Source organism: Cydia pomonella, chromosome 23, assembly GCF_033807575.1.
Source record: "Cydia pomonella isolate Wapato2018A chromosome 23, ilCydPomo1, whole genome shotgun sequence".
Lineage (NCBI taxonomy): Eukaryota > Metazoa > Arthropoda > Insecta > Lepidoptera > Tortricidae > Cydia > Cydia pomonella.
The window spans coordinates 8,880,212-8,894,190 of NC_084725.1; the positions used below are offsets into that span (position 1 = coordinate 8,880,212).

At 45.9% G+C, this 13,979-nt stretch overlaps 1 protein-coding gene across 1 annotated transcript in view; it reads left to right on the forward strand.

Annotated features, from left to right (window-relative positions):
* The window catches only part of LOC133530502 (twitchin), a 139,203-nt gene that overhangs the window by 95,167 nt on the left and 30,057 nt on the right, over nucleotides 1-13,979 (forward strand). Inside the window, 11 exon segments of the mRNA XM_061868422.1 lie at nucleotides 1,043-1,261; nucleotides 1,594-1,795; nucleotides 2,381-2,525; nucleotides 3,185-3,316; nucleotides 4,132-4,345; nucleotides 5,079-5,232; nucleotides 5,698-5,934; nucleotides 6,319-6,533; nucleotides 6,922-7,141; nucleotides 7,769-7,951; nucleotides 8,961-13,766. Of these exon segments, the coding sequence (XP_061724406.1) occupies nucleotides 1,043-1,261; nucleotides 1,594-1,795; nucleotides 2,381-2,525; nucleotides 3,185-3,316; nucleotides 4,132-4,345; nucleotides 5,079-5,232; nucleotides 5,698-5,934; nucleotides 6,319-6,533; nucleotides 6,922-7,141; nucleotides 7,769-7,951; nucleotides 8,961-13,766 (6,727 nt within the window).

Sequence of the window (13,979 nt, forward strand, 5' to 3'; positions counted from 1 at the left end):
TTTGGAGATGTATAAGGTCCCCACGGTCTGAGAAAAATAATAATACACAATAATAAGATTTGGAGGTGTAACGGTTCTCCAAATGTCAAAGAATAAAAAAAAATAAAAAAATGTATGAAATACATATTTCACGTCAAGAGACTGTTAAGCTAACAATCTTAAAACTAGTTCTACAGAATACATAACTACTATGTATTTAATATGTCGCCTGATGGTAAGCAGTTACCGTAGCCTATAAACGTCTGCAACTCCAGAGGTGTTACATGCGCGTTGCCGACCCTAACACCCCACATCCTCGTTGATCTTCGATTGGACTAGGACTTTAGTGTACCAACAGCGATCTTTTTTCCTTAATAATGATTTTAGTACAACTGCCGGGTGAGATAGATAGGGACCGTGCGCGTTGGAGGGTCTGCCATCTTGTGGCCTGAATCGGAACCATAAACATTTTTTATTTTTGATTTTTTGACATGTACACATCACGTGTTTTCTTGTGCATAGTAGGTTCTGCCATCTTGTGGGCTACATCGGAACAAAAAACATCACATTTACGCTTCGCGCCAAAAATCTGACGGCTCCTGTGCTGCCTCCTACAGTTCATGCACGCTCCCTATAGGCTTGCTGTATGTTAACCCCCTTATTCATAAAAGTTAGCAACCTCTTGCAATCTCCGTTGAATTGTCTCTTTCTAACAAACAGAAATGTCAAAATGACGGATAGAGGCAAAATTTTATCAACGGTTTGTTAGATTTGACAGTCGTTTATGAATAACGCCATAAGTATGTCATCGTAGGGCACCTATCAAGATTTCATTTATTTTACGGTGTGCTCTTATTGGTGTTTGGCGTTTGATTATGGTCCCTAAGGAAGATGACTCCTTCTTTTGGGCAGTAGAGTACCGTTGTTGTTTTCCAGCCTGGTCTTAACTCAAACTGATATAGAGCAGGGGTTTCTATGGATCAACATAGTTGTTAATTTATTTAAATATTTCTTTACTCCCTTCTACCTACTACTTGTAATTAATAATCTTTTTTTTTCATAGCTTGATCGAAGGCAACGAATACCAATTCCGAGTGATCGCCATCAACAAGGCCGGCCAGAGCAAACCGTCCGAAGCGAGCAAGAACTTCATCGCCAAGCCTCGCTTCCTGGCTCCGAAGATCGACAGGAGACACCTCAGGGATGTCACCATCTCGGCTGGCGCTACGCTGAAGCTGGAGGCTGTGATCACTGGCGAGCCGCCACCAGCGGTTGAATGGAGGTAAAGTTATAATAGTACATTTACATCTGATTAACGAATATGACGATAGTAGGACGCGGCCTTTTTTTCTAAAAGGCCTGTAAGTTGAGTATTTTACTGTATTAACACTGCAGTATCTTGACGGCGTCGTTGATAACACGAATGAAGTCTCTTCGTGAAAAAGAATCTTATACTAAAATTGTTCAAGTCAACTAGGGTGAAATTTGATCCCATAAGATAAAATAGTAGACTAAAATACTGGGTTGCTTAGATTTAAAAGTTACACAAAGATAATCTCTCGATAACTTGATTTTACTTCTTTTCGACCACTAAAAAGCGTTTTTTTCCCTCAGGTCACAGAACATGCCACTCCGACCATCCAAGGCGGTCACCATCGACAGCCCCGACTACTTCACCAAGCTCATCATCCGTCCCGTCCGTCGCGACGACTCCGGCGAGTACACCGTCACGGCCGTCAACAGCAGCGGCAAGGACACCGTCACCATCAACGTGCTCGTCACTGACAAGCCGACCAAGCCCGAGGGACCGCTACAGGTAAACCATGCAGCTGCAACCAATGTAGATTTAATCCTACCAACTGCGCCAGTATGAGGAATTACATATTATATATGTAGTTACATATTAATATTATATATATGAGAAGTCTACTAGCACTACATAGGATTTATCTTCTACTTTCCATTTTACGAATTTGGAAAAAAAAATGAGTAGTTATTATGCGATCGAGGCGGATAAATAATACGCATTCTTTCTCAATAAAAAATCGTTTTTTTTTTCTTACTAAACTTTGCGTAGGGGCCGCCTCTAGCACATACTGAGAGCCTATCGTGAAACAAGAAAATCGAAGTTTCGTTATCTGTCTCTCTATCACTCTTGAATATTCGAGCGATAAAGAGGCAGATAACGAAATTCCAATTTTCGCGTTTCGCGGTAGGCCTTTTTAAACAAACCGCCTTGATGTATTTAACTCCTCAAAAACCGTCTTAGGCACAGTATATAATATAATTTACTCTATGGTCTAGAATATGTGATAGTGCTGCTCTCTGGCGGCAGAACATTGCAGTAATACTCCCTATAGAAAAAAAATCATAATGACTATATTGACATGTTTACTTTCAGATCTCGGACGTGCACAAGGAAGGTGCCACACTCAAATGGAAGAGGCCGAAGGACGACGGTGGCGCCCCCATCGAGTACTACCAGGTGGACAAACTGGACACGGAGACTGGGGTCTGGGTGCCGTGTGCCCGCTCCAATGAGCCTAGTGAGTATTTGTTTACTTTTTACCCCCTTATTGTTAAAATTTCAAATACCTCTCTTAAATTTTATAACAAATATTAAGATAATGAACTTCAAAAATACAAAGATTTTTTTTTTTGTTGAAATAAGGACAACTAGCAAAACTATTATCTTAGCACCCCTGTATACATATTTAATGTTTGCGTAGGAGTCGTCTACGAGCGCCACACTAATTTGTTTTTTCTTGATCAACTCATAGTAAAACACCATAAACAATAGAAGATTTCATTTACATCACACGCATTTGAGATAAGAGCGCTATATGGTCATGAATATTAAGATTATTAGGAGACATATGTGGAAAAAATCGCATATAAGTTTTGACAGACGGGTATAGATAACGTTTTTAATGTTGGAACCTATATGGAGAATCCAGGGTGCCAGTTTTGCGAAATCAATGCATACAATGGAGCGGAATAAATAAATAAATATCATCTTTTATCTCAAAGGCTAAAACGGAGCTAATTGATTTCCTATATTCCCAAGTTCAGAGCGCTCAGAAACACAGAAAGTCACTAAACTTGGCTAACGAGGCTTTTTTGTAACACATATAGTACAAGAATAAGATTGTACACTTAAAAAGTGACACGCAGCACTACTAATGGTTTTTTTTTGTGTTTTCAGAGTGCGACGTTACTGGCTTGACTCCTGGCAAGGAGTACAGGTTCAGAGTGTCTGCCGTGAACTCCGAGGGCGAGTCCGAGCCGCTCACCTCAGAACAGAGCATCGTCGCCAAGAATCCGTTCGACGAACCTGGTCAGTACCATACCATGTACAGTCACGTCTAAAAATATCGGTACAAAAAATGTGCCCAAAATATGTATACACGACTTTATTCCCCATATATTAAGGTAGTTTTTGCATATTTATATATATATTTTTTTCTAATATAATTTCTAATATAATATACAGGGTGATTCAGGAGACGTGAGCAGGATCAAGTTTGAGCATTCAGTAAGTTATAAGCAACTGTTTCGTACCAGTATTTGTGAGATTAACGCTGTTTTATTTTTTACTGTTAAAAAAAAATGTTTTAATTTATTTACGCCATGTATGGTCACCCTCTTTGTTTTATCCATAACAAGTGACAAATTAAATGTCATCGGAGTCTGGTTACTTTTGAAAAATCGTATCTCACTCAAGTGTGACATTTTGTTTTCTTCATAATCAAACTGCTGTCATAACGGTTAAAGAGGTTTTATCTTTCTTAATTAAGTGTTGTAGGGTGTCCATGATTGTAGATTATCAAATTTGTCCTTCCCAAAAAGTTAAATAACAGAAATAAAGCGAGTTTGTTTTACTTAAATATGATGATGAACGGTTCATTAACATTTACTGATTGTGTAGGCTTAGTCCTGCTCACGTCTCATGAATCACCCTGTATAATCTATTCTATAATAACGCGGACCTTGCATTAGTTAATAACAAACCGAGGACTTGCAACAGATAGGTTACGACACAATAAAACAAAATGTATGCAATGAACAAATGCGAACTTATCCCTACAAGGTTAACAGTCAATCAAAATACAATCCAAAAATTGAATTTTGACTGTATAATTATCAAACCAGGTGCGCCTGGCACCCCGAGCGTGACGGACTGGGACAAGGACCACGTGGACCTGAAGTGGACGCCGCCGCGCGAGGACGGCGGCGCGCCGCTCGAGGGCTACATCGTCGAGAAGAAGGACAAGTTCGGCGACTGGGAGAAGGCTCTCGAGGTTCCCGCGAACCAGACCAACTGCACTGTGCCCGATCTGGTGGAGGGACAGACTTACGAGTTCAGGTGAGAATGCCTTAGTCTTGCTTAAAAAGATATTGTCAATCTTCATGTCAGAATTATCTTGGTAGCTATGGAAGGTAAAGGCAAGGAACAGAATCTCCTTAGGCAAAACTGTTGCAAAAGTGTCCAGCTGTCAGTTATAAATAACAGTTCCCAATCTCTCCAGAGTAGCTAAGAACCTAGGCGTTATTGACGGAGTGACGTGCGCTGTCTATGATTAGATTTTTTTCTCAAGTATTCTAGGTATCGTAGCGCCTCCTATTTATGGTTTTATGTCGGACACTTTGGTATATGGAGATTTTGTTCCTTGCCTCTACCTTTCATATTGGTAGCGTTAGAGTAAGTATCCAGCGAGCGGTGAGCGACGAAAAATCGACCAACCACGGATAGGCATAATCCTCCGATAGTACCAGTAGATGCTTGTTTATGGACAGGAATGGTTCAAAAAGCTGTTAGCGTGGATTCAAGAAATATTGTTTGGTCATATATACTCCCCATCTTCAACATAATTCCTACAATTGCCGCAGGTGTTTAGAAAACTGACTTCTATCAGATTTTCTTACACTAATCTATAAACTTTATAGAAATTTACCAGGTTTCCTCATGAGTTCTGTCTTTATCGAAAACCAACGCTAAATATAAAATCATATTTCTTACTTTCAAGAAATTAAACCTGCCTTATCCAGACCAGCGCTCGTGAAGACTGTTTTCTAACCATTGTCTTTCCGCATGTCAGGGTCCGCGCCGTGAACAAGGCGGGCCCCGGCGAGCCGAGCGACAGCACGCACCCCATCGTGGCCAAGCCCCGGAACCTGGCGCCCAAGATCGACCGCACCAACCTTGTCGACATCAAGCTCAAGGTCGGGACGAAGTTCGGCTTCGATGTCAAGGTGAGTTCACGTTGTTATTCAACTATTTCGTTAGGTTGCTATGAAACAACATTAGTTTTCAGACTTTAGCGTCAAAACTAACAATTGACAAGGTGTTTTGAAGTAATATTCCCGTCTTTTTTCAAACAAAACTGTAAAGAAAATAGTCAGAGAACTAAACAGTACAACTCCTAAAACTTCCACCAGAGAACAATGGGGAGGGATTTTACACTCTATAGTCGTCATTTTTAGTATTTTAATTCCGTTCCAAAATTGTAATAAACAAATAAAGAGTCCGAGAGCATGTCGCAATCTATTTTCGAACTTTGTCGTTATCGCTAAACTGCATCGATTTCGAACTTTGTCGTTATCGCTAAACTGCATCGATTTTGTTTTTACTATTGTAATAACAAATTCCAACGATGATTTAAAAGTTTACTGAGCTATAACCACGATTGCTTAAACACTTCAAATTTTCTTCCACAGGTTTCGGGTGAACCGATGCCGGAAACCAAATGGTTCCTCGCCAAGAAGGAGGTGAAGTCCTCTGGCGACATGAAGGTGCAGCACTCGGACTACAACACCAAGCTCAACTGCAAGGCGGCCACGCGCGCCGACAGCGGCCGCTACACCATCACGGCCGAGAACGTCAATGGCAAGGACGTGGCCGAGGTGGAGGTCATAGTGCTGGCGGCGCCCAGCCCGCCTAATGGGCCGCTTAAGGTAAGATATTGCAATATTTTTATCCACAATGTGTTAGGACAGCTTTGGTGGAGTACGATAAATTGTATTCGACAAATCGCTCCCATTTTTAATTTTTTTAGTTTTAAGTCGCCAAACACGGGTGCACATGTATAAAATAGGTGTGTTTAGCCAGCTTAAACCTAGGGTACAAACATCATTCCTGAATGCCACAGAAAAACTTCCACAAGTACTTCAAAATGAATTAAAGAAATCAAAATCGTCTATCGGATAATTAATTGTATTTTGAATCTTTATTTTAAAAATATAAATTGCTTTTGTTTTTGCATATTTTGTTTTGCGGCTAGAAAATACAAGCCCTTAATTTATTTTGTATTCCATATTTTACAAGTTCTCATATTCCAGGTGTCGGACGTGCACGCCCACGGCGCCAAGCTGTCCTGGCTGCCGCCCTCCGACGACGGCGGGCAGCCCATCGACAAGTACATCGTCGAGCGCATGGACGAGGCCACGGGCCGCTGGGTCACCGCCGGCGAGACCGACGGACCGCAGACCAGCCTGGCAGTCGACGGCTTACAGCCCGGACATAAGTACAAGTTCAGAGTCCGCGCTGTTAACAGGTCAGTTGCTAATGTTGGTTGGTATCGTATGCCAACTATAGCAAGTATGCCATCCTATTCATAATATCTGAGTAGTAAAAAGAACTATCTAGACACTTACCCTCTTATTCATAAACGTGTACTAAAGATACGATGCCGTTAATCATCGTTTGTCCCTTTCCGACATATTGGTATGATGGAAAGGGACAAACGATGATTAGCGGCATCATAACTTTAGTGCACATTTATGAATAAGGGGGTTAGTAGCTCTTTGTAAATAATAAGGATCAAAATTCATTTATTTATCTAAAACTTCGTAATAAAAAAATCTAAACTTTTATAGCAACTTTCGATATAATACTATTGGTTTTTACCACTTTATTTTGGTTTTTAATGTTAATTTTTCCAGGCAAGGCAAATCCGAGCCTCTCACCACCCCGCACGCCACCGAGGCCAAGAACCCTTACGATCTTGCCGGCAAGCCTGGCACGCCCGTCATCAAGGACTTCGACCGCGACTGGGTCGAGCTCCAATGGGCGAGGCCGGAGTCCGACGGCGGCGCGCCTATTACTGGATACGTTATTGAGAAGAAGGACCGCTTCTCGCCGGATTGGGAGGAGTGTGCTCAGGTAAGTTCTCTACAACTTCCTAAACCACCCCGTCAGTGCTTTTTAGGTCTTGATCTCAGTTTCATCCCCATCAAATGCAAAGTGCAGTGAGGTGTAAAACACCTCATCTATCTTTTTGTCTTACAACATAAATCAATATAATGAAAGTTGCAGAGAGTTTCCATAAAGTTGAAAAATTCTGTAACATTTCCATAAATGTTCACAGGAATTAAGAGACGTTTTCTTTCTGAATTCCAATGCAATTTTGGTATCTCCATTTTTTTTAAGAAGAACGTCTAAGAAGTGTAACGTTCTTACGGTAGATGTCGCTAGGGTCCCCTAGACTCATATGGTGGAAAATTTGCTGCCTATGGATGAGGTCTTGGTGGCTCAGATGGCAGAGCGCTGGAGTATCGATCCAGAGGCCGTGAGTTCAAGTTATCTGCGAACTACAAATATGTTTTGTAGTTCGCAGTGCCTTAGTAGTAATACTGTAATGCTGTGTAACTAATTTGAATAATAAAATAAAAAAAATAAAAAAGTCTCACCCAAGACAGTAATTTTTCCACTTTTAAATTTATTCTAAGCTAAAAAATTAATCTCCATAATTTCCCTCGAGTTGTTTAACTGATCCATCCTTTCCCACAGATCGAGGGCGACGTAACAACCGGCAAGGTGCCCGACCTGATCGAGGGCAACACGTACGAGTTCCGCGTCCGCGCCGTCAACAAGGCCGGGCCGGGCGAGCCCTCCGACCACACCAAGCCGCACCTCGCGAGGCCGAAGAACCTCGCGCCTAAGATCGACAGGAACTTCATGTTTGATATCAAGGTGAGGAACGCTGCAAGACGGGCTGTCTTCTATGGTAGTGCAGGCCCTTGCCTGCGTGTACGATATATTCGTTCCCAGTTCCCCGACTAGGTGGGATGCCTAAATGTATTCCACCACGAAACAAAAAGTTCACCACGGAAAACCTGCAAATCATATACTAAGATTACTCAAATTCTCCATGGCAAACTTTACGGGACAAAATGTATATATCTTCTTCTTCTTTAAGTGCCTTCACCATCCCAGGCGACACCAGGTTGGCGACCTTATGTCTATATGCCATTCTATCTGAAGTCATGCGAATTAGTTTCTCTGTACTGCCCACGTCCAACCAGTCTCTTATGTTCCTTAAAAAAATAATTAAATCCTAAATTACGGTCCATACGTTTTAGACAAAAATAGGATCATTATTCGTGCACACTATCCATATAAACAGCCTATCAACACAAACGCATACACCGTTTTCGTTTCATCGTGGGTGAAAACACGAATACCACTGCCTAAGCATTCTCGTAAACTTCCGTTTCCACCACTTCTAAATCTCTAGGTAAATTTATTTACATGAAGGTTAGCCTAGATACTAGTCTGTCTACCAATTTCTTAGGTGAAGTTGTCTGATTTTTTTTTATACTACGTCGGTGGCAAACAAGCATACGGCCTGCCGGATGGTAAGCAGTCTCCGTAGCCTATGTACACCTGCAACTCCAGAGGAGTTACATGCGCGTTACCGACCCTAACCCCAACCCCCTCGTTGAGCTCTGGCAACCTTACTCACCGGCAGGAACACAACACTATGAGTAGGGTCAAGTGTTATTTGGCTGCGGTTTTCTGTAAGGTGGAGGTACTTCCCCAGTTGGGCTCTGCTCTAGATCTGGAATGACATCTGCTGTGCTGTGCCCTACCACACAAGGCGAGATGACATTCACATTGCCCATACCTCTCTTTTGGACGTAGTTTAAGGACATACCCGGGTCCAGTGCATGTCTTCTTATTTTTATTTTCTTATTTCCAGGTCAAGGCCGGCAAGAACTACGAGCTGGATGTACCAGTTGCCGGCGAACCGACCCCGACCAAGGAATGGTTCCACGGCGACAACATGGTCATCAACACAGATCGCATCAAGATCGTCAATGACGCGCACTCCACCAAGTTCAAGGTCGTCGACGCCAAGCGCGCCGACAGCGGTTCTTACACCCTCAAGGCCAAGAATCACAACGGAACCGACTCGGCCACTATCAAAGTCACTGTACTCGATGTACCGACACCACCTGAAGGACCGCTCCGGGCTGACGACATCACCAAGTCTGGTTGCTCACTAAAATGGCGCCCGCCCAGGGATGATGGCGGCAGCGAGATCACTCACTACGTCGTCGAAAAGATGGACCAGGAGAACCTGAGATGGATCCCGGCCGGTGAAGTCTCCTCTTGCAACATCCGCATCGACCATCTCATCGAAGGTCACGATTACAACTTCAGAGTACGCGCTGTTAACAAGCAAGGAGAGTCCCAGCCGTTGGTCGGCTCCGAGCCTATCACGGCCAAGGACCCTTACGGAACGCCAGACAAACCAGGTACTCCAGTTGTCAAAGACTGGGACAAGGATCATATGGATCTGGAATGGGTGCCGCCAAAGAAGGATGGTGGATCCCCCATCACTGGCTACATTATCGAGGCGAAGAAACGCTATGGACCTTGGGAAGTCGCGGCCACTGTCCCTGGGAACACGACAACCGCTACTATCCCTAATTTGTCGGAGGGCGAGGAGTATGAATTCAGGGTCATCGCCGTTAACAAGGCTGGCAATGGAGAGCCTAGCGATGCTTCCACACCACAAGTCGCCAAGGCCCGCTTCTGCGCACCGCACTTCGACAAAACTCTGCTCGCAGACAAGACAGTCAAGGCCGGACAGAGGATCCAATACGAGATTCCCATCGAAGCGGCCCCGAAACCGACAGTCGAATGGCAGATCAACGGCAAGGTCGTCCATCCGAACGACCATATCGATATCCAGGTTCTGCACAACAGGGTCATATTAGACATTCCATTCTCTGTCCGCGCTGACGGAGGCGTTTACAAGCTGACCCTGAAGAATGACCTGGGTGTGTGCTCTGCCACCGCTCAGGTCACCGTACTTGACAAACCAGCGAGACCAGAGAAGCCTCTGGTTGTCGCGGATGTTACCAAGGACTCATGCTCACTATCTTGGAAGGTACCGCTCGATGATGGTGGATCACCGATCCTGCATTACGTTATTGAGAAGATGGATCTGTCCCGTGGAACTTGGTCCGATGCCGGTATGAGCACTTACCTGTCTCACCAAGTCACCAGGCTTATCCACATGAAGGAATATCTGTTCAGAGTAAGCGCAGTCAATGCTATTGGACAGTCTGAGCCTTTAGAGCTAGACCGCGCTATCACGGCCAAGAACGAATTCGACGAACCAACTGCACCGGGCAAGCCTGAAGCTACCGACTGGAGCAAGAATCACGTGGACCTCCAATGGACCACTCCGAAATCCGACGGTGGTTCACCCATTACTGGCTACATCATCCAGAAGAAAGAAAAGGGCAGCCCCTACTGGGTGAACGCTGCTCACGTTCCTTCAAACAAGAACAAAGCCACCGTCCCTGACCTTACTGAGGGACAGGAATACGAATTCAGGGTCATCGCCGTAAACAAGGCCGGACAGTCTGAGCCTTCTGAACCTTCGGACATCATCACAGCGAAGGACAGATTCGTGGCGCCTAAAATCCTTACGCCACTTAAAGAGATCAGAATCAAGGCTGGACTCATCTTCCATCTGGATGTCGACTTCATTGGAGAACCTGTTCCTGAAGTTACATGGACTTGCAACAGCAAACCGGTCCTTACCAACGAAAGGACTACTGTAACTTCAGTTGGTCATCACACGATTATTCACACAGTAAACTGCAAGCGTTCCGATGCTGGTAAATATCATCTATCGCTGAAGAACGACTCAGGATCTGACGAAGGAAGCTTCGAGCTTATCGTCCTAGATGTTCCTGGACCGCCGCAAGCGCCTTTCGAGTATGAAGAGATCACGGCTCAGTCCGTCACTCTTTCATGGAAACCACCCAAGGACAACGGTGGAAGCGAACTGACCGCCTACGTCATTGAGAAACGTGACTTGACTCACGGAGGTGGCTGGGTACCAGCTGTCACCTACATCAACCCTAAGCTCAACCACGCCACAGTACCGCGATTGGCTGAAGGAACCAAATACGAGTTTAGAGTATTCGCCGAGAACTTGCAAGGCCGTTCCGAGCCGCTTGTGACTGACAGAGCAGTGGTCGCTAAGAACCAATACACTGTTCCTGGCAAGCCTGGCAAACCAGAACTTGTGTCTGCGGACAAGGATCACATCAAGGTCAGGTGGACACCACCTATCTCCAACGGGGGATCCAACATCATCGGCTACGACGTCGAGAGGAGAGACAAGGCCACTGGCCGCTGGATCAAATTGAACAAAGATCCAGTCAGGAGCAGCGAATACGAAGACGATAGGGTACAAGAAGGCCACCAGTACGAATACAGGGTATCCGCAGTAAACGCTGCCGGACCAGGCCAGCCGTCCGACCCGTCCAACATGTTCATCGCTAAACCAATGAAAGAGAAGCCCAAACTGTACCTGGATCATCTTATTGGACGCAGGATCAAGGTGCGCGCCGGCGAACCTATCAATATAAACATTCCAATCACCGGCGCGCCCACACCGACCATCTCCTGGACCAAGGGTGCCGTCTCTCTGCTGCCTTCGCTTAGACTGTCCACGGAAACCAAGAACGATGAGACCAAGCTGAACATTGAGAAGTCGACAAGAGACGACGCTGGAAAATACACTATCACGGCGTCCAACGCTCATGGAAAAGACTCCGCCGATATCGAAGTCATTGTTGTTGACAAGCCTGGTATTCCGAAAGGACCTCTCCTTACAACAGCGGTCACACACGACACGATCAGTCTACAGTGGCAGCCGCCTACCGACGACGGGGGCAGCGAGATCACCGGCTACGTCGTCGAGGTCGCCGAATACGGCGTCAACGACTGGCGAACTGTCGCAGGCTTCTGCCCGAAATGCTCCTTCGCCGTCAAGAACCTTACTGAAGGCAAGAAATATGTGTTCAGGGTACGCGCTGAGAACCTCTACGGAGTGTCTGACCCATTGGAGTCCAAGCCTACGGTTGCCAAGTCGCCATTTGACCCGCCAGATGCACCAGAAACGCCAAGGATTACCGGATACAGCGCGAACAGCTGCTCTCTCGAATGGGACCCGCCCGCAAACTGCGGCGGCAAACCCATCACCGGATACTACGTCGAGAAACGCGAGCGCGGTGGCGAATGGATCAAGGTTAACAACTACCCGACACCGAACACCTGCTACACCGTCTCTGACCTTCGCGAGGGCAACCGCTACGAGTTCAGAGTCATCGCCGTCAACGAGGCCGGACCTGGCAAACCTAGCAAGCCTACAGAACCTATCACAGCGCAGACGCAACGACTTAAGCCTAGCGCGCCTGAAGCGCCTAAACCAGACAGAATTACTAAGGACTCGGTCACATTGTCCTGGAGGCCGCCGAAGAGCGATGGTGGGTCAAAGATTAAGGGCTACATCATCCAACAGAAGGGTAAGGGCGACAAAGACTGGAAGGATGTCAATGACGTGCCTATTCCAAGCCTCGTTCACACTATTCCTAAACTTAAGGAAGGTGAAGAGTATCAGTTCAGGGTCATTGCTGTCAATGACGTCGGTCGCTCTGACCCAAGCAAGCCTACAAGCGACATCACTATTGCCGAACAGCCTAACAAACCTTGCATGGATCTTGGAGGAGTCAGGGACATTACGGTGCGCGCTGGAGAGGACTTCTCCATCCACGTGCCTTACACTGGCTTCCCGCAACCGACAGCATCCTGGTTCATGGATGACAACCTCCTCGATGTTGAGGGAGACTCTAGGATCTTCCAGAAGATTACGCCAGAATCGGCATCGCTTGTCGTCAAGAACGCTAAGAGGTCCGACGGTGGACAATACAGACTGCAACTGCGCAATCCGTCCGGATACGACACGGCCACGATCAACGTGCGTGTCCTCGACAGACCTGGCAAGCCAGAGAACCTGCGTGCGGATGAATTCGAAGGTGAAGCTCTCACGTTATACTGGAACCCGCCGAAGGACAACGGTGGCGGCGAGATCACGAATTACGTCGTTGAGAAACGCGAGGCTAGAACCGCCAACTGGACGAAGGTTTCCGGCTACGTTACCACTCCGTTCTTCCGCGTGAAGAACCTCAACGTCGGCAGAGATTACGAGTTCAGGGTTATGGCTGAGAACCAATACGGACAATCCGACCCGGCTCAAACTACTGAGCCTATCAAGGCAAGACATCCGTTCGATCCTCCAGGCGCGCCTGGAGCACCAAGATCAGTCGAAACTACGGAATCATCTATCACGATCACTTGGACTAAGCCTCGTCACGACGGCGGCTCACCCATTACTGGTTATGTCGTAGAGAAGCGACTGATAACCGAAGACAAATGGACCAAAGCCTCGCACGCGCACGTGCCCGACACAACTCTTAAAGTCACCGGTTTGATCGAGAACCAGCAGTATGAGTTCAGGGTAGCGGCCATCAACGCCGCCGGTCAAGGGCCGTACTCGCAGAGCTCGGATGCTATCCGCGCCTGCGCGCCGCCCAACTCGCCGAAGATCACCAGCGACCTCAGCCTCAGGGACATCACCGTTATTGCGGGAGAGGAGATCAAGATCACCGTGCCGTTCACTGGCAACCCTAGGCCGAAGGTGAGTGTGCTTACCTTCTTTTTATATTTATATTTTAGTAAATTTACTAGCATTGAGATATTGAATATTTTACTCTCAACGAAAGAAGATACTAGTTACCCATATGGCTCCGCCACTATGAAAAATATCCAATAGCTTAATACTTATATGGTATATATTTCTCGAACTTTCTCACCAAACTTTACAAGAACTGAAAGCATTTTTCCCAAGCTG